The 25,836-nt window shown below is 48.8% G+C and overlaps 1 protein-coding gene across 3 annotated transcripts in view; it reads left to right on the forward strand.

Annotated features, from left to right (window-relative positions):
• The window catches only part of pfas (phosphoribosylformylglycinamidine synthase), a 465,594-nt gene that overhangs the window by 365,555 nt on the left and 74,203 nt on the right, over positions 1-25,836 (forward strand). For all 3 annotated transcript variants that reach the window (XM_072471967.1, XM_072471969.1, XM_072471968.1), the window contains one exon: positions 23,072-23,233. In XM_072471967.1, the coding sequence (XP_072328068.1) occupies positions 23,072-23,233 (162 nt within the window). The remainder of the gene's footprint in view (positions 1-23,071; positions 23,234-25,836) is intronic.

The raw sequence follows: 25,836 nt of genomic DNA on the forward strand, positions 1-25,836 counted from the left end.
AGGGCCGAAGGGCCTGTTCCTGTGCTGTACATTTCTTTGACGCCGGTGGGATACACTGCCGTCCCGATATTCTCCCAACAGGCGGGAACGGCTGATTCGTGGTCTGCGCCGCGCACGTTGGAGAAACCGCAGAGAGGGCAATCAAGGCGCTCCACGCAGGCCCCTGCTATTCTCCGGCCCGGATGGGCCGTTCACCCCTGCAAAATAAAATCGCAGCCAGTCGTGCTGGCTGTCGAAGGGGAAGAGGGAGGTGTGGTGATGTGCATCAATGTAAATGCATGTAGGCTATCTAGACACTAGAGGGAGCACCAAAGACATCACACACTCAACCAATAGATCAGTTAGATAGGACACAACCAATGGACATTCACGATACACACAGAGGTGACACCACCACAGGAGGGCATTACACCAACCCATATATAAAGGAGGAGGTGGAGGGTGTGGACCACCCCCACGTCGCCAGCAGGGAACAGGGCGACGACACAGATGCTGAAGCGTCACCTGGGGACGAGGACGATCAGGTGGTCGTGCCAAGTGGCGGAGGCGTGCCATGCGTGACCGAGTGCACCGGGACCGCAGCTCGTACGAGGACATGGCGGAGGTGGCATGCAGGAGCCGCCTCCGGATGAGCCGTGGGACGGTTGCACATACATGCAACCTGCTGGCACACCTCGAGCCACATGGAACAGGGGGAGGACATGTCCTCCCAGTGAGGGTGAAGCTAACTGTGGCCCTGAATAGTTATGCGACCGGCTCCTTCCAGTCGCCGAACGGGGACCTGTGCAGGATCAGTCAGGCCTCGGTGCATCCGGGTAGTAACCAATGGAATCTATGCAGTCGTGGGACGTTTCATCGACTTCCCGGAGGACCGCGCTCACCAGGCTGCCAGGGCATCGCAATTCGTCAAGATGGTCGGCATTCCGATGGTACAGGGTTCATATCAACCTGCGTGCACCACCGCGGGACAGGGACGTCTTCATGAACAGGAAGGGGGCATACTCGATGAACGCACAGGTGGTGTGCGACCAGGGGATGAGGATTATGCACGTCTGCGCCCAGTATCCGGGAAGCGTGCATGACGCCTTTATTTTGGCACAGTCGTTCATCCCCGCAATTTTCAAGGGTCACCCACACCGAATGAGGGGCTGGTTGCTGGGCGACGGGTTATCCGTTGCGGCCGTGGCTAATGACGCCCATATGGAGGCCACAGACCAACGCGGAGCGCCGGTACAATGAGGCGCACGCAGCAACCAGGGGTGTCGTGGGGAGGTGCTTCGGACTCCTCAAAATGAGGTTCAGGTGCCTGGACCGATCAGGGGGCGCCCTGCATTAGGACCCTGACAGGGTCGGACGGATCGTCGTTGCATGCTGCTGTTCCGACAGAGGGGAGATGTCATGGAGGAGGAGGACGCACGTGAGGCCGAAGAGGCTGCCGACGCTGATCATCAGGAGGAGGATGGTGTGGTGGGGGAGGAGGGGGGCGGCGGCGCATAGACACCATCGGGGTGCGGAATACGGCCGAGAGGCCGCACGACGGAACCGATTGGGGCAGCGGGCACGCGATGCGCTGATCAGCGCACGGTTCGTTCACTAGGGGGAGGGCATCGTTCTTCAGGGCACTGGCACCACGCAGCATCCCCCTCACACGTCCCGCACCAATGCCCAACCCTACCAGACACGGCACCACCATCACGCCGCACTGCACCTGCGGCACCTCGTCACTGTCGGTAGACTGATACCTCCGTAAGCGGGTGTGAACACTGCCATGCTGGGTGATGACAACCCGCTCTGCGATGAGCTGTAAGCCACAAATCACTACTGACCGTCTGACTCATGGCCATTTCTGAACACCACCACCTCAGTGTCCCCTCTATGCGTCAGGGACACTCCATCACATGTCCATGTGGGGCCACGGGCGTTGTCGCACGGAGGACAAGGTGTGGTTGGTGTCGGGGTGGGGTCCACTCCCGGCCTCACCCTTGCGATGATCCTTGGCCAGAACCGTCAGTGGGCACCCCCACCTCCCCCCCTAACCCCCCCACACCGCCACCCTCCCCCCCCCCCCCCCCCCCCCCCCCCAAACCCCCCAAAAAAGGGCAGGTGCATGGAGGTTTGGAGTAGCAACATTTATTTTGACAATGCAACACACGTGCCCTAGCCCCTATAACTAATCTGTGCCCTGCACCCGTGCCAACTTACTACGTGCCTAACTTTTTTGCCTTACCACTACGTCTAGGTGTTCCCCCAGACGGTACAGCAGGAGTGGATGCGGACTGCTGAGAGTCCTGCCCTTCGATTTGGCTTCCCGTCGGCGCGCTTCCTGGGGCGGCCCAGCCTGGATGGGCCAGGCTGCTCAGCGGGCGTGCAGGATGGCGTGGTGACACCCTCCTCTGCCCGCTACCCACCAGATACACCAGGGACATGACGGGGGGAGTGCGAGTGCCCCGGTTCCTCCCTTGCTGTGGCTACAGGGACAGGCACCGGGACCTCCTCCTCCCCCGGGGAGCCAATTGGCCCCCGGGCCTCTCTAAGGGACGGCGGTGCGCGGGGAGGTACGCCCTGTTGCACCACCGACACCTGGCGCTGCCAGTCCTGGAGGCCCGCTGTGGTATCGACCAGGGTCTGAACGTTGCCGGCTATGGAGCTGAGGGAGTGCGACATCCCTGTCAGGGACATCGCTACCTCCCGCTGGGTTTGGGCGATGCCGTCCATCACGTGGACAAGGCCGCCGATGCTCTCAGCGATGGCCTGCTGAGACTGGGCCAGAGCCCGGAGCACGCGGTAATGTCCATGTGGCTTTGGAGCATGGCTGCCTGTGAGAGGCCACGGATGACGCGTGCGCACTAAACCCCACGCCCTGAAGAACCTGACCCATGGCCGAAGCCATTTCACCCATTGCCCCCATCGCGGACGCCACCCGTGCGGTGTCGGCCTGGGTTGCAGCCATGATCGGCAACACTCCCTGTTCATGGACGCGGATAGACTCCTCCAGCTGCGTCTGCAGTTGCCGGAAGACAGCCATCATCCTGTCGTCTGGTCCCTGGGGTGCCAATTGCATCGGGTCTGTGGGTGGGCCTGGGATGGCCAGGAAAGCAGGAGCCGTCTGGGCAGCAGCTGGGTGCTGGGCCTGGTCTGCCCTCCGACCGTCCAGGCCCTCGGCTTCTCCTACCTCCACCTGCTGTACCGGTTTGACTGTGTACCAGATGCCTCGCCACTAACTTGCCCAACCGACGTCAGTGCATCTGTGGTGTTGGGGGGGGTAGGTGACAGCAGTGCCGCGGCCGCTAGGTCTTCGTCTGTTCCCAGCTGTCTCCTGTGTGGAGCCAGGGTCCGCTGGGCTTCAACCACGGCCGGTGCGAGGTTCCCTGCCCCCCTGCCTCGAGTGCCGTGACGTCCTCTGTGCGTCACTGTCACCCAGGCGACTAGCTGTCCCCTCCCCGTCCGTCAAACTTTCATATGAGTCGTTATCGTCCGTCCTGACGTCTCTGTCTGTCCTCTGTGCGTCAGGCTTTGGTGTGCCAGCCTCAGAGGATGGCTCTCCTGCCCGTTGTCGTCCCCATCTGTCCGGATGGACACTGCGGCCGGAAGAGGTTGGTGCTGCACGTCGGCGTGGTGAACGGCGATGCTCGTGTGGCCCTGGATAACACATTAAGGCAGATCTCGTTAGTCTTGCGTCATCGTTTGTTAGGGGTTGAGGGGGTGCGTAGTGAGGGGGGGCGGAGGGTGGGGTGGAGATCCACATGTGTCCCGGGTGCAGTCAGGCCCCCCCCCCCCATTGGCCTCCCCCGCCCCCGGCGGCCCCCCCTAGCGTGGGCAATGGGGGGGGGGCATTGCCCGGGGTGCAGCTCAGGGAACTTACCCTCGCTGCCTTCATGAGGTCATGCAGCTTCTTCCTGCACTGTTCCCCCGTCCGAGGGATGTGCCCCACAGCGCTGACTGCGGCCCCCACCTCTCGCCATCCAAGCCTCACGGTGCTGCTTGACTGCTGTTGTCCTCGTTGGGGGTAGAGGATGGCCCTGTGCTCCTCCACTGCATCCAACAGTGACTCCAGGTCACTGTCCCTGAAGCGGGGTGCGGCGCGACGGGGCTCCTCCATGTCATCCCCCGGTGTTTCTGTGCGCCCTGCACACTTCCTTATATGTGGCGCGGCGTCGCGGGATGACGGCGCCGCTCCAGCACTCTGCACACCGCGTTCCTCGCGGCGGTGCTGCTGGCCCCCTCTCAGGCAGTGAATTGGCCGCGGCGTAGGCCCGTTCGCGCCGTCATGGCGCGCGACGGCGTTCACAACGCCGCGGGCACTTGGTCTCCATATCGGAGAATCGCCCCCATTAATTCAGTTGAGGAGGCATTTTAGGGTGGAAGGGATGTCGGTGCTAACGCCACTGTGCGGGAATCATGGGTTTGAGCCAGGGGGGATGGATAGTGTATATAGGAGGTGGTGGGAAGTGGGGCTGATCAAGGTGAGGGATCTGTATTTGGAGGAAGGTTTCGCCAGTCTGGGGGAGCTAAGAGAGAGGGTCGAGCTGCCGAGGGGCAGTGAGTTCAGGTAATTGCAGGATAGGGACTTTGCGCGAAAGGTCTGGAGGGGGTTCCCTCGGCTTCATGGATACACCCTGCTGGAGCGACTGCTGCTTCCAGATGTGGAAGGGAAGGGAAGAATTGGGGATATTACATGTCGCTGGGGGAGCAGGGAGGCGAACGGGTGGTGAAGATCAAGGAGAAATGGAGAGTGGAGTTGGGAGGGGAGATCAATGGGGAGTATGGAGTGAGGCACTGCGTAGGGTAAAAGGGACATCCTCTTGTGCAAGGATGAGCCTGATACAGATTAAGGTGGTGCACAGTATGCATATGACTCGGGCGAGAATGAGTGGGCTCTTTCAGGGGGTATCAGATGAGTGTGAGAGGTGTGGGCGGGTGCCAGCGAATTATACGCACATGCTTTGGGGATGCGAAAAATTGGGAAGATTCTGGGCGGGAGTGTTCGCGGTCTTAGCCAGAATAGTGGAGGAGGTGGTGGACCCAGACCTTTGCTGGCAATATTTGGGGTTTCAGAGAAACTGGAGCTCACGGTGAGGAGGAAGGCCGATGTCTTGGCCTTCGCCTCTCTAAATGCACGGCGGCGAATTTTGCTGCAGTGGCAGTCGGCATCGGGGGTAGCAGCTTGGTTAGGTGACCTGTGTGACTTCCTGCGATTAGAGAAGATAAAGTATGAGTTAAGGGGCTCTTCAGGGGGGTTTGAGGAAAGGTGTGGGATGTTTGTGACCATGTTTGAGGGGCTGTTCGTCGCGGGGGAGAGAGGTGGTAAAAAAGAGGAAAACTCTGTACAGACTGTATAGTTGATTGTTGGGAAGTATGTTTCCCGGGGTGTTTATTCGCTGTCACCTGTTTTGATACATGTTTGTAAGAAAATACATTTTTTTAAACAAATTTGACAAACAAGTTAGAGATTTTTGAGGATGTTACTTGCAGCAGAGGTGGAGGGGAGTCTGTGGATGTGGTGTTTTGGGATTTTCAGAAGGCTTTTGAATCTAAATAAAGGCAATTATGAGGATAGGTGCGATTTGGAAGGGTAGACATTGGGAACTTTACAAATGGTGTTGATGATGGATAGGCAAAGGTTCATATCTAAAGAATGTGTGCATGAATTACAATCATTCATTCCTATCTGATGCAAAAATAAAAGAGGAAAGGTGACTCAACCCTGGCTTACAAAATAAATTAGAGATAATATTAAATCGAAGATGAGACATATAAAATTGCTAGAAAAAGCAGCAAGCCTGAGGTTATGGGAGCATTTTAGAATTCAGCAAAGGAGGACAAACCAATTTGATCAAGAGGGGGAAAATAGAATACGACAGTAAAATTGCAGGGAACATAGAACCATAGGGCATAGGCTGTAAAAGCTTCTATAAATATGTGAAGAGCAAAGATTGGTAAAGACAAATGTACTTTACAGTCAGAAGCCGGGGAAATTATAATGGATAACAAAGAAATGGCAGAAGATTTGAACACATACTTTGGTTCTGATTCACAAAAGAGGGCACAAATAACCTCCCAGAAATATTAGGAAACTAAGTCTCACATGGCCGACTTATGGAAATCTGTATCAGTAAGAAAATGGTGCTGGGGAAATTACCAGGGTTAAATGCTGACAAATCACCTGCAAGGACCTAATAATCTACATCCCAGAGAATTAAAGGAAGTGGCCCTGGAATTATTGGATGTATTGCTGGTCATCTTCCAAAATTCTATAGACTATGGAGCAGTTCCTATAGTTTGGAGGGTGCCAAATGTAATCCCACTATTAAAATAGGAGAGAAAAAAGGAAGAATCTCCAGACCAGTTCGTCTGACATCAGTAGTGGGGAAGATGCTAGAGTCTATTATAAAAGACGTGATAATAAAGAATGTTGGGAAAATGTTGGGATTGGACGAATCCAGCATGGGTTTAAGAAAAGTAAATTATGCTCAACATATCTACTGGATGTAACTAATAGAAGAGATAAGTGAGAACCAGTGGATGTGATGTATTTGGACGTTCAGAAGGCTTTTGATAAGGCCCCTCATAAGTGGTCAGTAGGTAAAATTAAACCACATGAGATTGGGGTAATGTGTTGGCATGGACTGAGAATTGGTTGATAGACAGCAAACAGAGGGTGGGAATAAATGGATCTTTTTCCGAGTGGCAAGCATGACGTATGGGGTACTGCAGGGATCATGCTTGGGCCCAAGCTGTTCATGAAATACACAAGACCTGGATAAGGGAACCAAATGCAATGTTTCCAAGTTTGCTGCTGTCACAAATCTGGGCAGAATTGTGAGTTGTGAGGACGATGCAAGGCGGCTTCAAGGTGATTTGGACAAGTTGAGTGAGTGGGCAAACATAGGGCAGATGCAGTACAACGTGGCTAAATGTGAAGTTATAAACTTTGCTGTGGAAAAACAAAAATGAAGAGTATTATTTAAATGGTGATATGTTGGGAAGTGTGGATGTAGAAAGGGATCTGGATGTCCAAGGAAAGTGGAGAGGCAGGTACAGCAACCAATTAGGAAGGCAAATGGGATATTGGCCTTCATTGTAAGAGGATTTGAGTTCATGAGTAAGGATGTCTTACTGCAGTTATACAGGGCCTTGGTGAGGCTACATTTGGAATATTGTGTGGAGTTTTTATCTCCCTACCTAAGAAAGGATATAATTGCAATTGAGGTAGTGTAGTGGAGGTTCACTAGGCTGATACCAGGGTTGGCGGGACTGTAACCCTAACCCTAACCCTATCATGAGGAGAGATTTGTTCGACTGGGCCTACATTCACTCGAGTTTAGAAGGAGGAGAGGAGATCTGATTGAAACTTAGAATTCTAACAGGGCTGGACAGATGAGATGCAGGAAGGATGTTTTTCCTAGTTGGGGAATCTAGAACTAAGGGACACAGTCTTAGGATACAAGGTAGATGAGGAAACATTTCTTCATTCAAAGGGTAGTGAACCTGTGGAATTTTCTTGCACAGAAGACTGGAGGACAAGTCACAGAATGTATTCAAGAAAAAATAGTTTTATTTCAATTTTAATGGCATCAAGGGGTATGGGGAGAAAGTGAGAATATGGCATTGAGATCAAGGGTCAGCCATGATCATATTGTGTGGCAGAGCAGGCTCGAAGGGTCAAATGGCCTACTTCTGCTCCTAGTTTCCATGTCCCACACAGGATGTTCGTAAGTAAAATTAGAGCACATGGGATTGTGAAAATATACCACTACGAACTGAGAATTGGTTAACAGACAGAAAGCAGAGTAAATGGATCGTTCTCAGCATGTCAGGCTGTTACTAGTGGGGTATCCCAAGGAACAGTACTGGCGCCACAGCTGTTCACAACATGATTTGGATTTGGGGACCAAATGTAATATTCCAAACTTGCTGATTTCACAAAACTAGGTGGGACTATGAATTGTGAGGAGGATGCAAGGTGGCTTCAAGAGGATTTGGACAGAATAAGTGAATGGGCAAGGACATGGCATACAGAATATAATATGAATAAGTGTGGGGTGAACAACTTTGGTAGTAAAACAGAAAGGTAGAGTACTTCTTCAATGGAGAAAGAGGTTAGTAAGTGTTGATGTCCAAAGGAACCTGGGTGTTCTTGTTCATGCATCACTAAAAGCTAGCATATAGATGCAGCAAGCAATTGGGAAGGCAAATAGAATGTTGGCCTTCATTGGAAGATAATTTGAGTACAGGAGTAAACATATATTACTGCAATAAGCATAAAGAAAGAGGAAGTACTGACTAGTTAAAGGGGAAGTACCGGAGGATTGGAAAAATGGAAACGTGGTCCCATTGTTTAAAAAGGGATCGAAGGAAATGCCAAACAATTAGCCAGTTAGTCTTATGTCAGTCGTGGGCAAATTACTAGAATCAACCCTGAGAGATAGGATTAACTGTCACATATGGACTCGTCAGGAATAGTCAGCATGGATTTGTTAAAGGAAGGTCTTGCCTCACAAATTTGATTCAATTCTTTCAGGAAGTTACAAGAATAGGTTGATGAAGGTATTGCAGTGAATATTTAACAAGGCGTTTGACAAAGTCCCACATAGAACATAGAACATTACAGGGCAGTACAGGCCCTTTGGCCCTCGATGTTGCGCCGACCTGTGAAACCAATCTAAAGCCCACCTACACTATTCCCTTTCATCCATATGTTCATCCAATGACCATTTAAATGCCCTTAATGTTGGCGAGTCCACTACTGTTGCAGGCAGGGCATTCCACACCCTTACTACTCTCTGAGTAAAGAACCTACCTCTGACATCTGTCCTATATCTATCTCCCCTCAATTTAAAGCTATGTCCCCTCGTGCTAGCCATCACCATCCGAGGAAAAAGGCTCTCTGTCCACCCTATCTTGTATCTAGTATGCCTCAATTAAGTCATCTCTTAACCTTCTTCTCTCTAACAAAAACAGCTTTAAGTCCCTCAGCCTTTCTTCATAAGATCTTCCCTCCATACCGGACAACATTCTGGTAAATCTCTTCACCCTTTCCAATGCTTCCACATCCTTCCTATAATGCGGCGACCAGAACTGCATGCAATACTCCAAATGCGGCCGCACCAGAGTTTCGTACAGCTGCAACATGACCTCATGGCTCCGAAACTCAATCCCTCTACCAATAAAAGCTAACACACCGTACGCCTTCTTAACAACCCTATCAACCTGGGTGGCAACTTTCAGGGATCTATATACATGGACACCGAGATCTCTCTGCTCATCCACACTACCAAGAATCTTACCATTAGCCCAGTACTCTGTATTCCTGTTACTCCTTCCAAATTGAATCACATCACACTTTTCTGCATTAAACTTCATTTGCCACCTCTCAGCCCAGCTCTGCAGCTTATCTATGTCCCTCTGTAACCTGCAACATCCTTCCGCAGTGTCCACAACTCCACCGACTTCAGTGTCATCTGCAAATTTACTCACCCATCCTTCTACGCCCTCCTCCAGGTCACTTATAAAAATGACAAACAGCAGTGGCCCCAAAACAGATCCTTGTGGTACACCACTAGTTACTGAACTCCAGGCTGCACATTTCCCATCAACCACCACGCTCTGTCTTCTTACTGCTAGCCAATTTCTGATCCAAACTGCTAAATCACCCTGAATCCCATGCCTCCGTATTTTCTGCAATAGCCTACTGTGGGGAACCTTATCAAACGCTTTACTGAAATCCATATACACCGCATTAACTGCTTTACCCTCGTCCACCTGTTTGGTCACCTTCTCAAAGAACTCAATAAGGTTTGTGAGGCATGACCTGCCCTTCACAAAATCGTGTTGACTATCCCTAATCAAATTATTCCTTTCTAGATGATTATTAATCCTATCTCTTTTCAACCTTTCCAAGACTTTGCCCACAACAGAAGTGAGGCTCACTGGTCTATAGTTACCGGGGTTGTCTCTACTCCCCTTCTTGAACAATGGGACAACATTTGCTATCCTCCAGTCTTCTGGCACTATTCCTGTAGACAATGACGACATAAAGATCAAAGCCAAATGGCTCAGCAATCTCCTCCCTAGCTTCCCAGAGAATCCTAGGATAAATCCCATCCGGCCCAGGGGACTTATCTATTTTCACACTTTCCAGAATTGCTAACACCTCCTCCTTATGAACCTCAAGCCCTTCTAGTCCAGTAGCCCATATCTCAGTGTTCTCCTCGACAACATTGTCTTTTTCCTGTGTGAATACTGACGAAAAATAATCATTTAGCACCTCTCCTATCTCCTCGGACTCCAAGCACAACTTCCCACCACTGTCCTTGACTGGCCCTACTCTTACCCTAGTCATTCTTTTATTCCTGACATATCTATAGAAAATTTTAGGGTTATCCTTGATCCTACCTGCCAAACACTTCTCATGTCCCCTCCTGGCTCTTCTTAGCTCCCCTCTTTAGGTCCTTCCTAGCTAACTTATAACTCTCGAGCGCCCTAACTGAACCTTCACGTCTCATCTTTACATAAGCCTCCTTCTTCCTCTTCACAAGTGATTCAACTACTTTAGTAAACCACGGTTCTCTCGCTCAACCATTTCCTCCCTGCCTGACAGGTACATACTTATCAAGGACACGCAGTAGCTGTTCCTTGAACAAGCTCCACATTTCAATTGTGCCCATCCCCTGCAGTTTCCTTTCCCATACTATGCATCCTAAGTCTTGCCCTGCGGTATATACCTATCCCTTTCCATCGCTATAGTAAACGTAACCGAATTGTGGTCACTATCACCAAAGTGCTCACCTACCTCCAAATCTAACACCTGTCCTGGTTCATTACCCAGTACCAAATCCAATGTGGCCTCGCCTCTTGTTGGCCTATCTACATACTGTGTCAGGAAACCCACCTGCACACATTGGACAAAAACAGACTTGAACTGTTGCGTTTCCAGTCAATATTTGGAAAGTTTAAGTCCTTCATAACAACTACCCTGTTACTTTCGCTCCGATCCAGAATCATCTTTGCAATCCTTTCCTCTACATCTCTGGAACTTTTCGGAGGCCTATAGAAAACTCCCAACAGGGTGACCTCTCCTTTCCTGTTTCTAACCTCAGCCCATACTACCCCAGTAGACGAGTCCTCATCAAACGTCCTTTCTGCCACCGTAATACTGTCCTTGACTAACAATGTCTCCCCTCCCCCTCTTTTACCACGTTCCCTGAGCTTATTGAAATATCTAAACCCTGGAACCTGCAACAATCATTCCTTTCCCTGCTCTATCCATGTCTCCGAAATGGCCACAACATCAAAATCACAGGTACCAACCCATGCTGCAAGTTCACCCACCTTATTCTGGATGCTCCTAGCATTGAAGTAGACACATTTTATCCTGCCTGCCGGTACACTCCTGCAACCTTGAAACCTTACTCATGACATCACTACTCTCAACCTCCTGTATACTGGAACTACAATTCAGGTTCCCAACCCCCTGCCGAACTATGGCAGATTGGTCAAGAAAGTGAAAGCCCATGGGATACGGGCAATGTGGCGAACTGGATAAAAAGTTGGCTTAGTAACAGGAAACAAAGGGTAATGGTTAATGGCTGCCCTTGCAATTGGAAAGTTGTTTCAAGTGGTGTTCCATAGGGGTTGTGTTGGGACTCTTATGGTTTGTGTTATATATTAACGATTTGGAAGTGAACGTGGGGAGCACGATTGGGAAGTTTGCAGACGACACAAAGATTGGTCGAGTGGTGGACAGTGTAGAGGATAGCTACAATCTCCAGAATGATCTAGATGAATTGGTGGAGTGGGCGATAAAGTGGCAGATGGAATTTAACACCGGGAAGTGTGAGGTCATGCATTTAGGAAGGTCAAACAGTTATAGGGAGTTCACAATAAATGGGAATAGACTAAGAGGGGTACACAGGTCCCTAAAGACAGCAGTTCAAGTACACAAGGTTGTTAAGAAAGCATATGGAATGCTCTCCTTCATTGGCAGAGGTATAGAATATAAAAATAAGGATATAATGTGGGAATTGTATAAAACACTTGTGAAGCCACAACTGTAGTATTGTGTGCAGTTCTGGCCACCACAGGACACAATTGCTCTGGAGAGTGTGCAGAGGAGGTTTACAAGAATGTTGCCAGGGCTAAAGAAGTGTAGCTACGAGGAGCGATTGGATAGGTTGGGGTTATTTTCCTTGGAACAACAAAGGCTGAGGGGTGACTTAATTGAGGTTTACAAAATTATGAGAGAAGAGATAGAGTGGACAGGATAAAATTGTTTCCCTTGGTGGAGAATTCTAGAACCAGCGAACATAGATTCAAGATAAGAGGCAGAAGATGTAGAGGAGACAGGAGGAATAACTTTTTATGCAGAGAGTAGTGGGAGTCTGGAATTCACTGCCCAGGTTGGTGATGGAGGTAGAGACCCTACACTCTTTTTAAAAAGTACCTGCACCTGCAACTTAAGTGCTCTAGCTACAGGGCTGTGTGTCGGATGCAGGAAATGGGATGAGAAAGGGCACCTGTGTATCCTCGGGCTGACATGGACAAGATGGCTGAATGGCCTCCTTATGTGCTGTAACTTTCCTATGCTTCTAATTGTATCGAACCTTGGTGAGTTGGCACCTGGAGGATTAAAGGAAGGATATACTTGCCACAGAGGGAGTGCAACGGAGGTTTACTTGAATAATCCCTGGGGTGATGGAAGTGTTTGATGAGGGGAGAATTGAGGAGACTCACTCGAAAGGACAGGCAGATGGGCAAAGGGGGTGGGGTTGCATTGTCGGTAAGGAATGAAGTTAAATTGATAGCAAGGAGCGATATAGAATCAGAAGGCATAGAATCTCTGTGGGTAGAGTTGAGGAATCACAAAGGTAAAAAGATCTTTGGGAGTTATGTACAGACCCCCTAGCAGTAGCCAGGATGTGGCAGAAAATAAACCAGGAGATAGAGAAAGCATGTAAAAATGGCAGTATCGCAATAATCATGGGCGTCTTCAATATGCAGGTGGACTGGAAAAATCAGGTTGGTCGTGGATTCCAAGAAAAGGAATTTGTGGAACGTTTAAGAGATGGTTTTTTGGAGCAGCTTGTGGCAGAGCCCAGTAGGGAACATGCAATTCTGGATTTGGTGATGTGTAATGAGGCAGACTTGATTAGGGATCTTAAGGTGAAGGAACCCTGAGGGAGCAGTGACCATAATATGATGGAATTTACCCTGCAGTTTGAGAGGGAGAAGCTGGAGTCAGATGTAACGCTATTACAATTAAATAAGGGTAACTACAAAGACATGAGGGAGGAGCTGGCCAGAGTTGATTGGAAAAGGAGACTAGCGGGGAAGACAATGGAACAGCAATGGCAGGAGTTTTTGGCGGTTATTCGGGAGGCACGGCAGAAATTCATCCCATGGAGGAGGAAGCATGTTTAGGGCAGGACAAGGCATCCATAGTTGATGAGGGAAGTCAAGGATAGCGTCAAAGCAAAAGAAAAAGTATACAAAGTGGCAAGGATTAGTGGGAAGCCAGACGATTGGGAATCATTTGAAAATGAACAGAGGACAATTAAAAAAGGAATAAGGGGAGAGAAGATGAAATATGAGTGCAAGTTAGCTAGTAATATGAAAGAAGATAGGAAGAGTATCTTTCAATATATAAAAGGTAAGAGAGGTGCAAAAATAGACATTGGACCACTGGAAAATGTGGCTGGAGAAGTAATAATAGGAATCAAAGAAATGGCAGAGGAACTGAATAGTTACTTTGCATCAGTCTTCATGGTGGAAGACACCAGTTGGATGCCAGAGCTCCAGGAGAATCCGGGGGCAGAGGTGAGTGTAGTGGCCATCACTGAGGAGAAGGTTCTAGGGAAACTGAAAGGTCTGAAGGTGGATAAATCACCTGATGGACTACACCCCAGGGTTCTAAAAGAGATAGCTGAGAAAATTGTGAATGCATTGGTGGTGATCTTTCAGGAATCACTGGAGGCAGGAAGGGTCGCAGAAGACTGGAAAGTAATACCACTGTTTAAAAAGGGAGGGGGGGCAGAAGACGGGAAATTATAGGCCGGTTAGCCTGACTTCGGTCATTTGTAAGATTTTAGTCTGTTATTAAAGGTGAGATCGCGGAGTACTTGGAAGCGCATGGTAAAATAGGACTTAGTCAGCACAGCTTTGTCAAAGGGAGGTCATGTCTGACAAATCTGTTGGAGTTCTTTGAGGAGGTAAAAAGGAAGTTAGACAAAGGAGAACCAGTGGACGGGATTTATTTAGATTTCCAGAAGGCCATTGACAAGGTGCCGCATAGGAGACTGTTAAATAAGTTAAGAGCCCATGGTGTTAAGGGTAAGAGGATTGGTTGACTGGCAGAAGGCAGAGAGTGGGGATAAAGGGGTCTTTTTCTGGATGGCAGCCGGTGACGAGTGGTGTGCCTCAGAAGTCTGTGCTGGGACCACAACTTTTCACAATATACATTAATGATCTGGAAGAAGACACTGAAGGCACTGTAGAGGGACAGGTAGTATTGAGGAAGTAAGGGGGCTGCAGAAGGATTTGGACAAGCTCGGAGAGTGGGTAGTGAAGTGGCAAATGAAATATAATGTGGAAAAGTGTGAGGTTATGCACTTTGGAAGGAGGAATTTAGGCATAGACTATTTTCTAAATGGGGAAATACTTAGGAAATCGGAAGCACAAAGGGACTTGGGAGTCCTTGTTCACGATTCTCTTCAGGTTAACGTGCAGGTTCAGTCGGCAGTTAAGAAGGCAAATGCAATGTTAGCATTCATGTCAAGAGGACTAGAATACAACACCAGGGATGTACTTCTGAGGCTGTATAAGGCTCAGACCCCATTTGGAGTATTGTGAGCAGGTTTGGGCCCCGTATCTAAGGAATTATACTTTGGAAAGGGTCCAGAGGAGGTTCACAAGAATGATCCCTGGAATGAAGAACTTGTCGTATGAGGAACAAAGAACAAAGAAAAGTACAGCACAGGAACAGGCCCTTCGGCCCTCTAAGCCTGTACCGACCATGCTGCCCATCTAAACTAAAATCTTCTGCACTTCAGGGGTCCGTATCCCTCTATTCCCATCCTATTCCTGTAACGGCTGAGGACTCTGGGTCTGTACTCTTTGGAGTTTAGAAGGATGAGGGGGGATCTTATTGAAACTTACAGGATACTGTGAGGCCTGGATAATGGATGTGGAGAGGATGTTTCCACTTGTAGGAAAAACAAGAACCAGAGGACACCATCTCAGACTAAAACAAGGAGGAATTCCTTCAGCCAGAGGGTGGTGAATCTATGGAACTCTGCCGCAGAAGGTTGTGGAGGCCAAATCACCGAGTGTCTTTGAGACATAGATAGATAGGTTCTTGATCAATAAGGGGATCAGGGTTATGGGGAGAAGGCAGGAGAATTGGAATGAGAAAATCTCAGCCATGATTGAATGGCGGAGAAGACTGGATGGGCCGAGTGGCCTAATTCTGCTCCTATGTCTTACATAGAACATAGAACGATACAGCGCAGTACAGGCCCTTCGGCCCACGATGTTGCACCGAAACAAAAGCCATCTAACCTACACTATGCCATTATCATCCATATGTTGATCCAATAAACTTTTAAATGCCCTCTATGTTGGCGAGTTCACTACTGTAGCAGGTAGGGCATTCCACGGCCTCACTACTCTTTGCGTAAAGAACTGACCTCTGACCTCTGTCCTATATCTATTACCCCTCAGTTTAAAGCTATGTCCACTCGTGCCAGCCATTTCCATCCGCGGGAGAAGGCTCTCACTGTCCACCCTATCTAACCCCCTGATCATTTTGTATGCCTCTATTAAGTCTCCTCTTAACCTTCTTCTCTCCAACGAAAACAACCTCAAGTCCATCAGCCTTTCCTCATAAGATTTTCCCTCCATACCAGGCAACATCCTGGTAAATCTCCTCTGCACCCGCTCCAAAGCCTCCACGTCCTTCCTATAAGCGGTGACCAGAACTGTACGCAATACTCCAAATGCGGCCGTACCAGAGTTCTGTACAGCTGCAACATGACCTCCTGACTCCGGAACTCAATCCCTCTACCAATAAAGGCCAATACTCCATAGGCCTTCTTCACAACCCTATCAACCTGGGTGGCAACTTTCAGGGATCTATGTACATGGACACCTAGATCCCTCTGCTCATCTACACTTCCAAGAACTTTACCATTAGCCAAATATTCCCCTTTCCTGTTATTCCTTCCAAAGTGAATCACCTCACACTTCTCTACATTAAACTCCATTTGCCACCTCTCAGCCCAGCTCTGCAGCTTATCTATATCCCTCTGTAACCTGCTACATCCTTCCACACTATCGACAACACCACCGACTTTAGTATCGTCTGCAAATTCACTCACCCACCCTTCTGCGCCTTCCTCTAGGTCATTGATAAAAATAACAAACCGCAACGGCCCCAGAACAGATCCTTGTGGTACTCCACTTGTAACTGCTAGCCAATTTCTGATCCACATCTCTAAATCACCCTCAATCCCCAGCCTCCGTATTTTCTGCAATAGCCTACCGTGGGGAACCTTATCAAACGCTTTGCTGAAATCCATATACACCACATCAACTGCTCTACCCTCGTCTACCTGTTCAGTCTCCTTCTCAAAGAACTCTATAAGGTTTGTGAGGCATGACCTACCCTTCACAAAGCCATGCTGACTATCCCTGATCATATTATTCCTATCTAGATGATTATAAATCTTGTCTCTTATAATCTCCTCCAAGACTTTACCCACTACAGACGTGAGGCTCACCGGTCTATAGTTGCCGGGGTTGTCTCTGCTCCCCTTTTTGAACAAAGGGACCACATTTGCTATCCTCCAGTCCTCTGGCACTATTCCTGTAGCCAATGATGACATAAAAATCAAAGCCAAAGGTCCAGCAATCTCTTCCCTGGCCTCCCAGAGAATCCTAGGATAAATCCCATCAGGCCCCGGGGACTAATCTATTTTCAGCCTGTCCAGAATTGCCAACACCTCTTCCCTATGTACCTCAATGCCATCTATTCTAATAGCCTGGGTCTCAGCATTCTCCTCCACAACATTATCTTTTTCCTGAGTGAATACTGACGAACAATATTCATTTACTATCTCGCCTATCTCTTCAGACTTCACACACAACTTCCCATCCCTGTCCTTGACTGGTCCTACTCTTTCCCTAGTCATTCGCTTATTCCTGACATACCTATAGAAAGCTTTTGGGTTTTCCTTGATCCTACCTGCCAAATACTTCTCATGTCCCCTCCTTGCTCGTCTTAGCTCTCTCTTTCGATCCTTCCTCGCTACCTTGTAACTATCAATCGCCCCAACTGAAACTTCACACCTCATCTTCACATAGGCCTCCTTCTTACTCTTAAGAAGAGATTCCACTTCTTTGGTAAAACACGGTTCCCTCGCTCTACGCCTTTCTACTGCCTGACCGGTACGTACTTATCAAGAACACGCAGTAGCTGATCCTTGAACAAGCTCCACTTATCCAGTGTGCCCAACACTTGCAGCTACTTCTCCAACCTATCCCCCCCAAGTCACGTCTAATATCATAATTGCCCTTCCCCCAGCTATAACTCTTGCCCTGCGGTGTATACTTATCCCTTTCCATCACTAACGTAAACGTCACCGAATTGTGGTCACTGTCCCCAAAGTGCTCTCCTGCCTCCAAATCCAACACCTGGCCTGATTCATTACCCAAAACCAAATCCAATGTGGCCTCGCCTCTTGTTGGCCTGTCAACATATTGTGTCAGGAAACCCTCCTGCACACACTGTACAAAAAACGACCCATCTAATGTACTCGAACTATATCTTTTCCAGTCAATATTTGGAAAGTTAAAGTCTCCCATAATAACTACCATGTTACTTTCGCTCTTATCCAGGATCATCCTCGCCATCCTTTCCTCTACATCCCTAGAACTATTTGGAGGCCTATAGAAAACTCCCAACAGGGTGACCTCTCCTTTCCTGTTTCTAACCTCAGCCCATACTACCTCGGAAGATGAGTCCCCATCTAGCATCCTCTCCGCCACCGTAATATTGCTCTTGACTAGCAGCGCCACACTCCCCCTCTTTTGCCTCCTTCTCTGAGCTTACTAAAACACCTAAACCCCGGAACCTGCAACATCCATTCCTGTCCCTGCTCTCTCCATGTCTCCGAAATGGCCACAACATCGAAGTCCGTACCAACCCATGCTGTCAGTTCCCCTACCTTATTTCGTATACTCCTGGCATTGAAATAGACACACTTCAAACCACCTACCTGAACACTGGCCCCCTCCTGCGACGTCAAATCTGTGCTCCTGACCTCTATACTCTCATTCTCCCGTACCCTAAAACTACAATCCAGGTTCCCATGCCCCTGCTGCATTAGTTTAAACCCCCCCCCCCCCCCCCCCCCCCAAGAGCACTAACAAATCTCCCCGCCCAGGATATTTGTGCCCCTCAGGTTCAGATGTAGACCATCCTGTCTGTAGAGGTCCCACCTTCCCCAGCACGGTAGCATAGTGGATAGCACAATTGCTTCACCGCTCCAGGGTCCCAGGTTCGATTCCTGGCTTGGGTCACTGTCTGTGCGGAGTCTGCACGTCCTCCCCGTGTGCGCGTGGGTTTCCTCCAGGTGCTCCGGTTTCCTCCCACAGTCCAAAGATGTGCAGGTTAGGTGGATTGGCCATGTTAAATTGTCCTTAGTGTCCAAAATTGCGCTTAGTGTTGGGTGTGGTTACTGGGTTAAGGGGTTATGGGGATAGGGTGGAGGTGTGGGCCCCGGTAGGGTGCTCTTTCCAAGAGCCGGTGCAGACTCGATGGGCCGAATGGCCTCCTTCTGCACTGTAAATTCTATGAAAGAGCCCCAGTTATCCAGAAATCTGAATCCCTCCCGCCTGCACCATCCCTGTAGCCACGTGTTTAATTGCTCTCTCTCCCTATTCCTCATCTCACTATCACGTGGCACGGGCAACAACCCAGAGATAACAACTCCTGTTTGTTCTAGTTCTGAGCTTCCATCCTAGCTCCCTGAAAGCCTGCCTGACATCCTTGTCCCCTTTCCTACCTATGTCGTTAGTGCCAATGTGGACCACGACTTGGGGCTGCTCCCCCTCCCCCTTAAGGACCCGGAAAACACGACCCGAGACATCACGTACCCTTGCACCTGGGAGGCAACATACCAAATGTGAGTCTCTCACGCTCCCACAAAATCTCCTATCTGTGCCCCTGACTATCGAGTCCCCAATTACTAATGCTCTGCTGCTCTTCCCCCCTTCCCTTCTGAGCAACAGGGACAGACTCCGTGCCAGAGGCCCGTACCCCATGGCTCACCCCTGGTAAGTCGTCCCCCCCCCCACAAGTATCCAAAGCGGTATACTTGTTTCTCAGGGGAACGACCGCAGGGGATCCCTGCACTGACTGCTTCTTCCCAGTCCCTCTTACAGTTACCCATCTATCTCCAATCTTTGGTGTAACTAATTCCCTGAAGCTGCTATCCCTCTGCCTCCCGAATGATCCGAAGTTCTTCCAACTCCAGCTCCAGTTCCCTAATTCGGTCTTGGAGGAGCTGGAGATGGCAGCACTTCCTGCAGGTAAAATCAGCAGGGACACTAACGGCATCCCTCACTTCAAACATCCTGCAGGAGGAACATTGCACTCCCTTCCCTGCCATCCCTCTAACTTTCTACCAAGATCTGGCTAACAACTAAATTTAAAAAAAAAATAATAATACAATATGGTACTTAACTCACACCAATGGGTTTTATTATTAGGTTAGAGGAGGAGGGCGGGTGGGAGACACTACATGTGTAGTGTCTCGGGTTTCCTCTCCACCAGAATTTATTGGTGAGGGACTTCCCAGAAGTCCGCGGGTCAAACTTCCTGTTCCCGCCTTAAAAAAAAAAATACAACAGCAAAGAGGAACAGAAACGGGACCAGATAAGTGTTTACTTAAATACTAACCCACCAGCAGCCCCCGCACTCCGCTCCCGCTGAAACTCCAAGAGATGCTCCTGCAAGGTAAGTTATTTTAAACTTCAATACTCACCCACCAGCAGCCCCCGCACTCCGCACCCGCTGAAACTCCAAGAGATGCTCCTGCAAGGTAAGTTATTTTAAACTTCAATACTCACCCACCAGCAGCCTCTGCACTCCGCTCCCGCTGAAACTCCAAGAAACTTGTGACAATAAGCGATTATTATTATTATTATTATTATTATTATTATTACTTTGGAAGGAGAAATGGAGGCATTGACTATTTTCTAAATGGGGAACTGCTTAGGAAATCAGAAGCACAAAGAGACTTGGGAGTCCCTGTTCACGATTCTCTTAAGGTTAACGTGCAGGTTCAGTTGGCAGTTAGGAAGGCAAATGCAATGTTAGCATTCATGTCGAGAGGGCTGGAATACAAGACGAGGGATGTACTTCTGAGGCTATATAAGGCTCTGGTCAGAGCTCATTTGGAGTATTGTGAGCAGTTTTGGGCCCTGTATCTAAGGAAGGATGTGCTTGCCTTGGAAAGTGTCCAGAGGAGGTTCACAAGAATGATCCCTGGAATGAAGAGCTTGTCGTATCAGGAACAGTTGAGGACTCTGGGTCTGTACTCGTTGGAGTTTAGATGGATGAGGGGGGATCTTATTGAAACTTACAGGACACTGTGAGGCCTGAATAGAGTGGACATGGAGAAGATGTTTCCACTTGAAGGAAAAACTAGAAGGAGAGGACACAATCTCAGAGTAAAGGGACAATCCTTTAAAACAGAGGTGAGGAGGAATTTCTTCAGCCAGAGGGCAGTGAATCTGTAGAACTCTTTGCCGCAGAAGGCTGTGGAGGCCAAATCACTGAGTGTCTTTAAGACAGAGATAGATAGGTTCTTGATTAATAAGGGGATCAAGGGTCATTGGGAGAAGGCAGGAGAATGGGGATGAGATAAATATCAGCCATGATTCAATGGCGGAGCAGACTTGTTTGGCCGAGTGGCCTAATTCTGCTCCTTATGTCTTATGGTCTGAAATCGACCTTGAGCGGGAGCCACCAAATGTGCGCCCACTCACTCCATGGCTGCCACCGGAAGTCAGAAAGGTGCTTTCTATGGTGCATCTATAAACATGGGTAAGAGTCAATGTGATTATGCCAAATTTCCTTATTTTCCTGAGGATGTGTAGGCACTGTTGTGCTTTCTTGGTCGTAGCGCCAAAGTGGGTGAATCAGGATAGATTGTTGGTGTTGTGCACACATAGGAATTTGAAGCTGACAACCTCAGCACCATTGATGCAGACAGGGGCATGTACGCTACTTCACTTCTTGAAGTCACTGACCAGTTCCTTAGTTTTGCTGACTTTCTCGCACTCTTGCTCTCTCACATTCTTCTGTCTCTCACTCTCGCTCTCACACACTCTCTTGTTTTCTCTCTCACTCTCTTTCACATACTCTCACACTCTTGCTCTCGTTCTCTCACACTCGCTCTCACTCTCTTGCTCTCACTCTCGCTCACATTCTCTCACACTCGTCTCATTCTCTCTGTCACTGCCCCTTTTACCCTTGCTGTGCTGTCACCTCTCCCACAGTTCTCGCAGTGTCAAATCTTGCAACTTCTTCCCAATAAGTGTTCTGTGCATTACAGTCCCCATAGCAAGTTGGGCCGAATTTAGAGCAGGTCTCAACCTCCTTCACAACTCCATTTTACTTCAAACAGACAGTCCCTGAACAAACCTATAAGCTTTGTATCTATAGCAATTGTTTTACTTTAAAACCTTATCCACCAGTGGTGTTAAACTAAATGTCCCATAGTTACTAGGACGATCCTTCCTTCCACCATTTCTTGAATAAATATCTCACATTTGCCACTCTACAATCCTTTGCATCTCCCCAGTATCTCGGGAAGATTCAAAGCTTAACACAAACCCATCTGCTCTCTCCAGTACCACTTGCTTTCGCAGTCTGGGAAACAAGCCATCCAGACTAGGTTCAATTCTGGTCGCCACACTACCAGTAAGGATGTGGAGGCTTTAGAGAGGGTGCAGAAGAGATTTACCCAGATGTTGCCTGGTATGGAGGGCATTAGCGATGAGGAGCGATTGAATAAACTCCGTTTGTTCTCACTGGAACGACGGAGGTTGAGGGGCGACCTGATAGAGGTCGACAAAATTATGAGGAGCATAGACAGGGTGGATAGTCAGAGGCTTTTTCCCACGGTAGAGGGGTCAATTACTAGGGGGCATAGGTTTAAGGTGTGAGAGGCAAGGTTTAGAGGAGATGTAGGAGGCAAGTTGTTTTACTCAGAGAGTAGTGGGTTCCTGGAACTCACTGCCGGAGGAGATGGTGGAAGCCGGGACGATAGTGACATTGAAGGGGCATCTAGACAAATACATGAATAGGATGGGAATAGAGGGATACGTATCCAGGAAGTGTAGAAGATTTTAGTTTAGACGGGTAGCATGGTCGTCACAGGCTTGGAGGGCCAAAGGGCCTGTTCCTGTGCTGTACTTTTCTTTGTTCTTTGTTCTAGGTGACGTGTGCCCTCTTAAGCATAGCCAACCTTTCCAATACCTCCTGGCTATCAATTTTCACCCCATCCATTCATTAGCCCTACCATTTCGGCACAGTGGTTAACACTGGTGCTTCACAGCGTCAGGGACCGGGGTTTGAGTCCCAGCTTGGGTCACTGTCTGTACAGAGTTTGCACGTTCTTCCCGTGTCTGTGTGGGTTTCCTCCGGGTGCACCGGTTTCCTCCCACAAGTCCCGAAAGACGTGCTGTTAGGTGAATTGGACATTCCGAATTCTCCGTCAGTGTACCCGAACAGGCGCCCGAGTGTGGCGACGAGGAGCTTTTCACAGTAACTTGATTGCAGTGTTAATGTAAGTCTAATTGTGACACGAAGAAAGATTATTATTGTTCCACTGATTGTCAACATTCTCTTCCTCAGTAAATATGGGTACAAAGAAACTGTTTTGTAATTGTAGCCTTACCCTGTGCCTATAAGCATATATCACCCTCTCAGTCCCTGTTTTGTACGGTGAGTGGTGTGACTGTGAGGTTCGGATATTACTCCTGATTGTCTTCACTCTGATTTAAGGTGGGGGACCCAACCCTGAGTGTGCTGGAGCTGTGGGGAGCGGAGTATCAGGAGACAAATGCTCTTCTTATGCGCTCGAAGGACTCGGCATTTCTCCGTGCCGTCTGTGATCGGGAGAAATGTCCAGTTGATTTTGTGGGTAAAATAACAGGAGATGGAAAGGTGAGTCAAATCGCAACTATTCCGGTACCCTGGGGGGGTGGGGTGGCCATTTGGTGAGGATTTGAGTTGTGGTTGGGGTGGGGCGGGGTGGATAGGGGCGGTTGGGAGTGGGTAATGGGGGATTAGTGTTACGGTGAGGGGAGATGGGGCGTGGACAGCTGCTGATAATGTCGACGGATGTGGGTGGTGGTTGTCCGGGAAAGAGTTGGTGATTGGCTTTCGGAAATGGTAGAAGGCAGTGATTGTCAGAGGGTAGTGGCTGACAAAGGGTTGACAGAGCAGTGATTGACTGTGTTTTGTAGGTCTCGGGGCAGTGATTGGCTGTCCTTTGTCATCGTCGGGGCATTGATTGGCTGCCCTTTGCAGGTGTCAGGGCAGTGATTGGCTACCAGAGTGTTGGCAGGGCATTGACTGTGTTCGGTAGGACTCGGGGTAATGATTGGCTGCCCTTTGCAGATGTCAGGGCAGTGATTGACTGGCTGGAGGGGCACAGTAAGAAGTCTTACAACACCAGGTTAAAGTCCAACAGGTTTGTTTCAAATCACTAGCTTTCAGAGCTCTGCTCCTTCCTCAGGTGAAGTAGCAGTGCTCCGAAAGCTAGTGATTCGAAACAAACCTGTTGGACTTTAACCTGGTGTTTTAAGACTTCTTACTGTTCTCACTCCAGTGCAACGCCGGCATCTCCACATCATGTCTGGAGGGGAGCATTGGTTGGCTGTCTGGAGAGGTGCAGTGATTAAATAAGAGTAAGTACAAAGACATGAGGGAGGAGATGTCCAGAGTTGATTGGAAAAGGAGCCTAGCAGGGAAGACAGTGGAACTGCAATGGAGTTTTGGAGGGTTATTCTGGAAGCACAACAGAAATTCATCCCAAGGAGGAGGACACATGCTAAGGGGAGCACAAGGCATCCATGGCTGACGAGGGAAGTCAAGGACAGCATAAAAGCAAACGAAAAAGCGTACAAAGTGGTGAGGATTAGTGGGAAGCCAGAGGATTGGAAAGTCTTTAAAAGTGAGCAGAGGACAACTAACAAAGCAATAAGGGGTGCAAAGATGAAATATGAGTGCAAGCTAGCTAGTAATATAAAAGAAGAGAGGAATTTTTTAATTCAATATATAAAAAGTAAGAGAGAGGCAAAAGTAGACATTGGATCACTGGAAAGTGGGGCTGGAGAAGTAATAATAGGAGACAAAGAAATGGCAGAGAACCCAATAGTGACTTTGCATCAGTCTTCACGGAGGAAGACACCGGTGGGATGCCAGAGCTCCAGGAGAATCAGGGGGCAGAGGTGAGTGCAGTGGCCATCACTAAGGAGAAGGTTCTGGGGAAACTTAAAGGTTTGAAGGTGAATAAATCACCTGGACCGGATGGACTACACACTAGGGTTCTAAAAGAGATAGCTGAGGAGATCCTGGCGGCATTGGCGGTAATCTTTCAGGAATCACTGGAAGGGTCCCATAGGACTGGAAAGTGGCAAATGTAACACCGTTGTTTAAGAAGGCAGAAGACGGTTATAGACCGGTTAGCCTGACTTCGGTCATTGGGAAAATGTTAGAGTCCATTATTAAAGATGAAATCGTGGAGTACTTGGAAGTGCATGATAGAATAGGATGAGTCAGCATGGCTTCGTCAAGGGGAGGTCATGTCTGACAAATCTTTTGAAGTAACAAGGAAGTTAAACAAAGGAGAACCAGTGGATGTGATTTATTTAGATTTCCAAAAGGCCTTTGACAAGTTGCTGCCTAGGAGACTTAAATAAGTGAAGAGAACATGGTTTTAAGGGTAAGATCCTGGCATGGATAGAGGATTGGCTGACTGGCAGAAGGCAGAGAGTGGGGATAAAGGGGTCTTTTTCAGGATAGCAGCCGGTGACCAGTGGTGTGCCTCAGGGGTCTGTGCTGGGGCCACAACGTTTCACAATATACATTAATTATCTTGGAGGAGGAACTGAAGGCACTGTTCTGTAGTAGGACAGGGAGTATTAAGGAAGCAGGTGGGCTGCAGAAGGACTTGGACAGGCTAGGAGAGTGGTAAAGAAGTGGCATATGGAATATGATCAGAAGCAGAAAGGGACTTGAGAGTCCTTGTTCATGATTCTCTTAAGGTTAACATGCAGGTTCGGTCGGCAATTAGGAAGGCAAATGCAATGTTAGCATTCATGTCGAGAGGGCTAGAATACAAGACCTGGGATGTACTTCTGAGGCTATATAAGGCTCTGGTCAGACCCCATTTGGAGTATTGTGAGCCCCTTTTTTATGGAAGAATGGTGTTGGCCTTGGAAAGGGTCCAGAGGAGGTTCACAAGAATGATCTATCGAGGAGAATGGGGCTGAAAAAAATATCGTGGATGAAAGAAATATCAGCCAGGATTGAATGGCGGAGCAGACTCGATGGACCGAATGGCCTAATTCTGCTCCTGTGTCTTATGGTTATATGATTGGCTGTCTGGAAAGGGGGCAGTGATTGGCTGTCTGGAGAGGGGGCGGTGATTTTCTGTCTGGAGAAGGGGTGGTGTTTGGCTGTCTGGAGAGGGGGCGGTGTTTGGCTGTCTGGAGAGGGGGCGGTGTTTGGCTGCGAGTCAGAGCGGAGATTTTAAAAGATCT

The sequence above is a fragment of the Scyliorhinus torazame genome, chromosome 13 (assembly GCF_047496885.1).
Source record: "Scyliorhinus torazame isolate Kashiwa2021f chromosome 13, sScyTor2.1, whole genome shotgun sequence".
Lineage (NCBI taxonomy): Eukaryota > Metazoa > Chordata > Chondrichthyes > Carcharhiniformes > Scyliorhinidae > Scyliorhinus > Scyliorhinus torazame.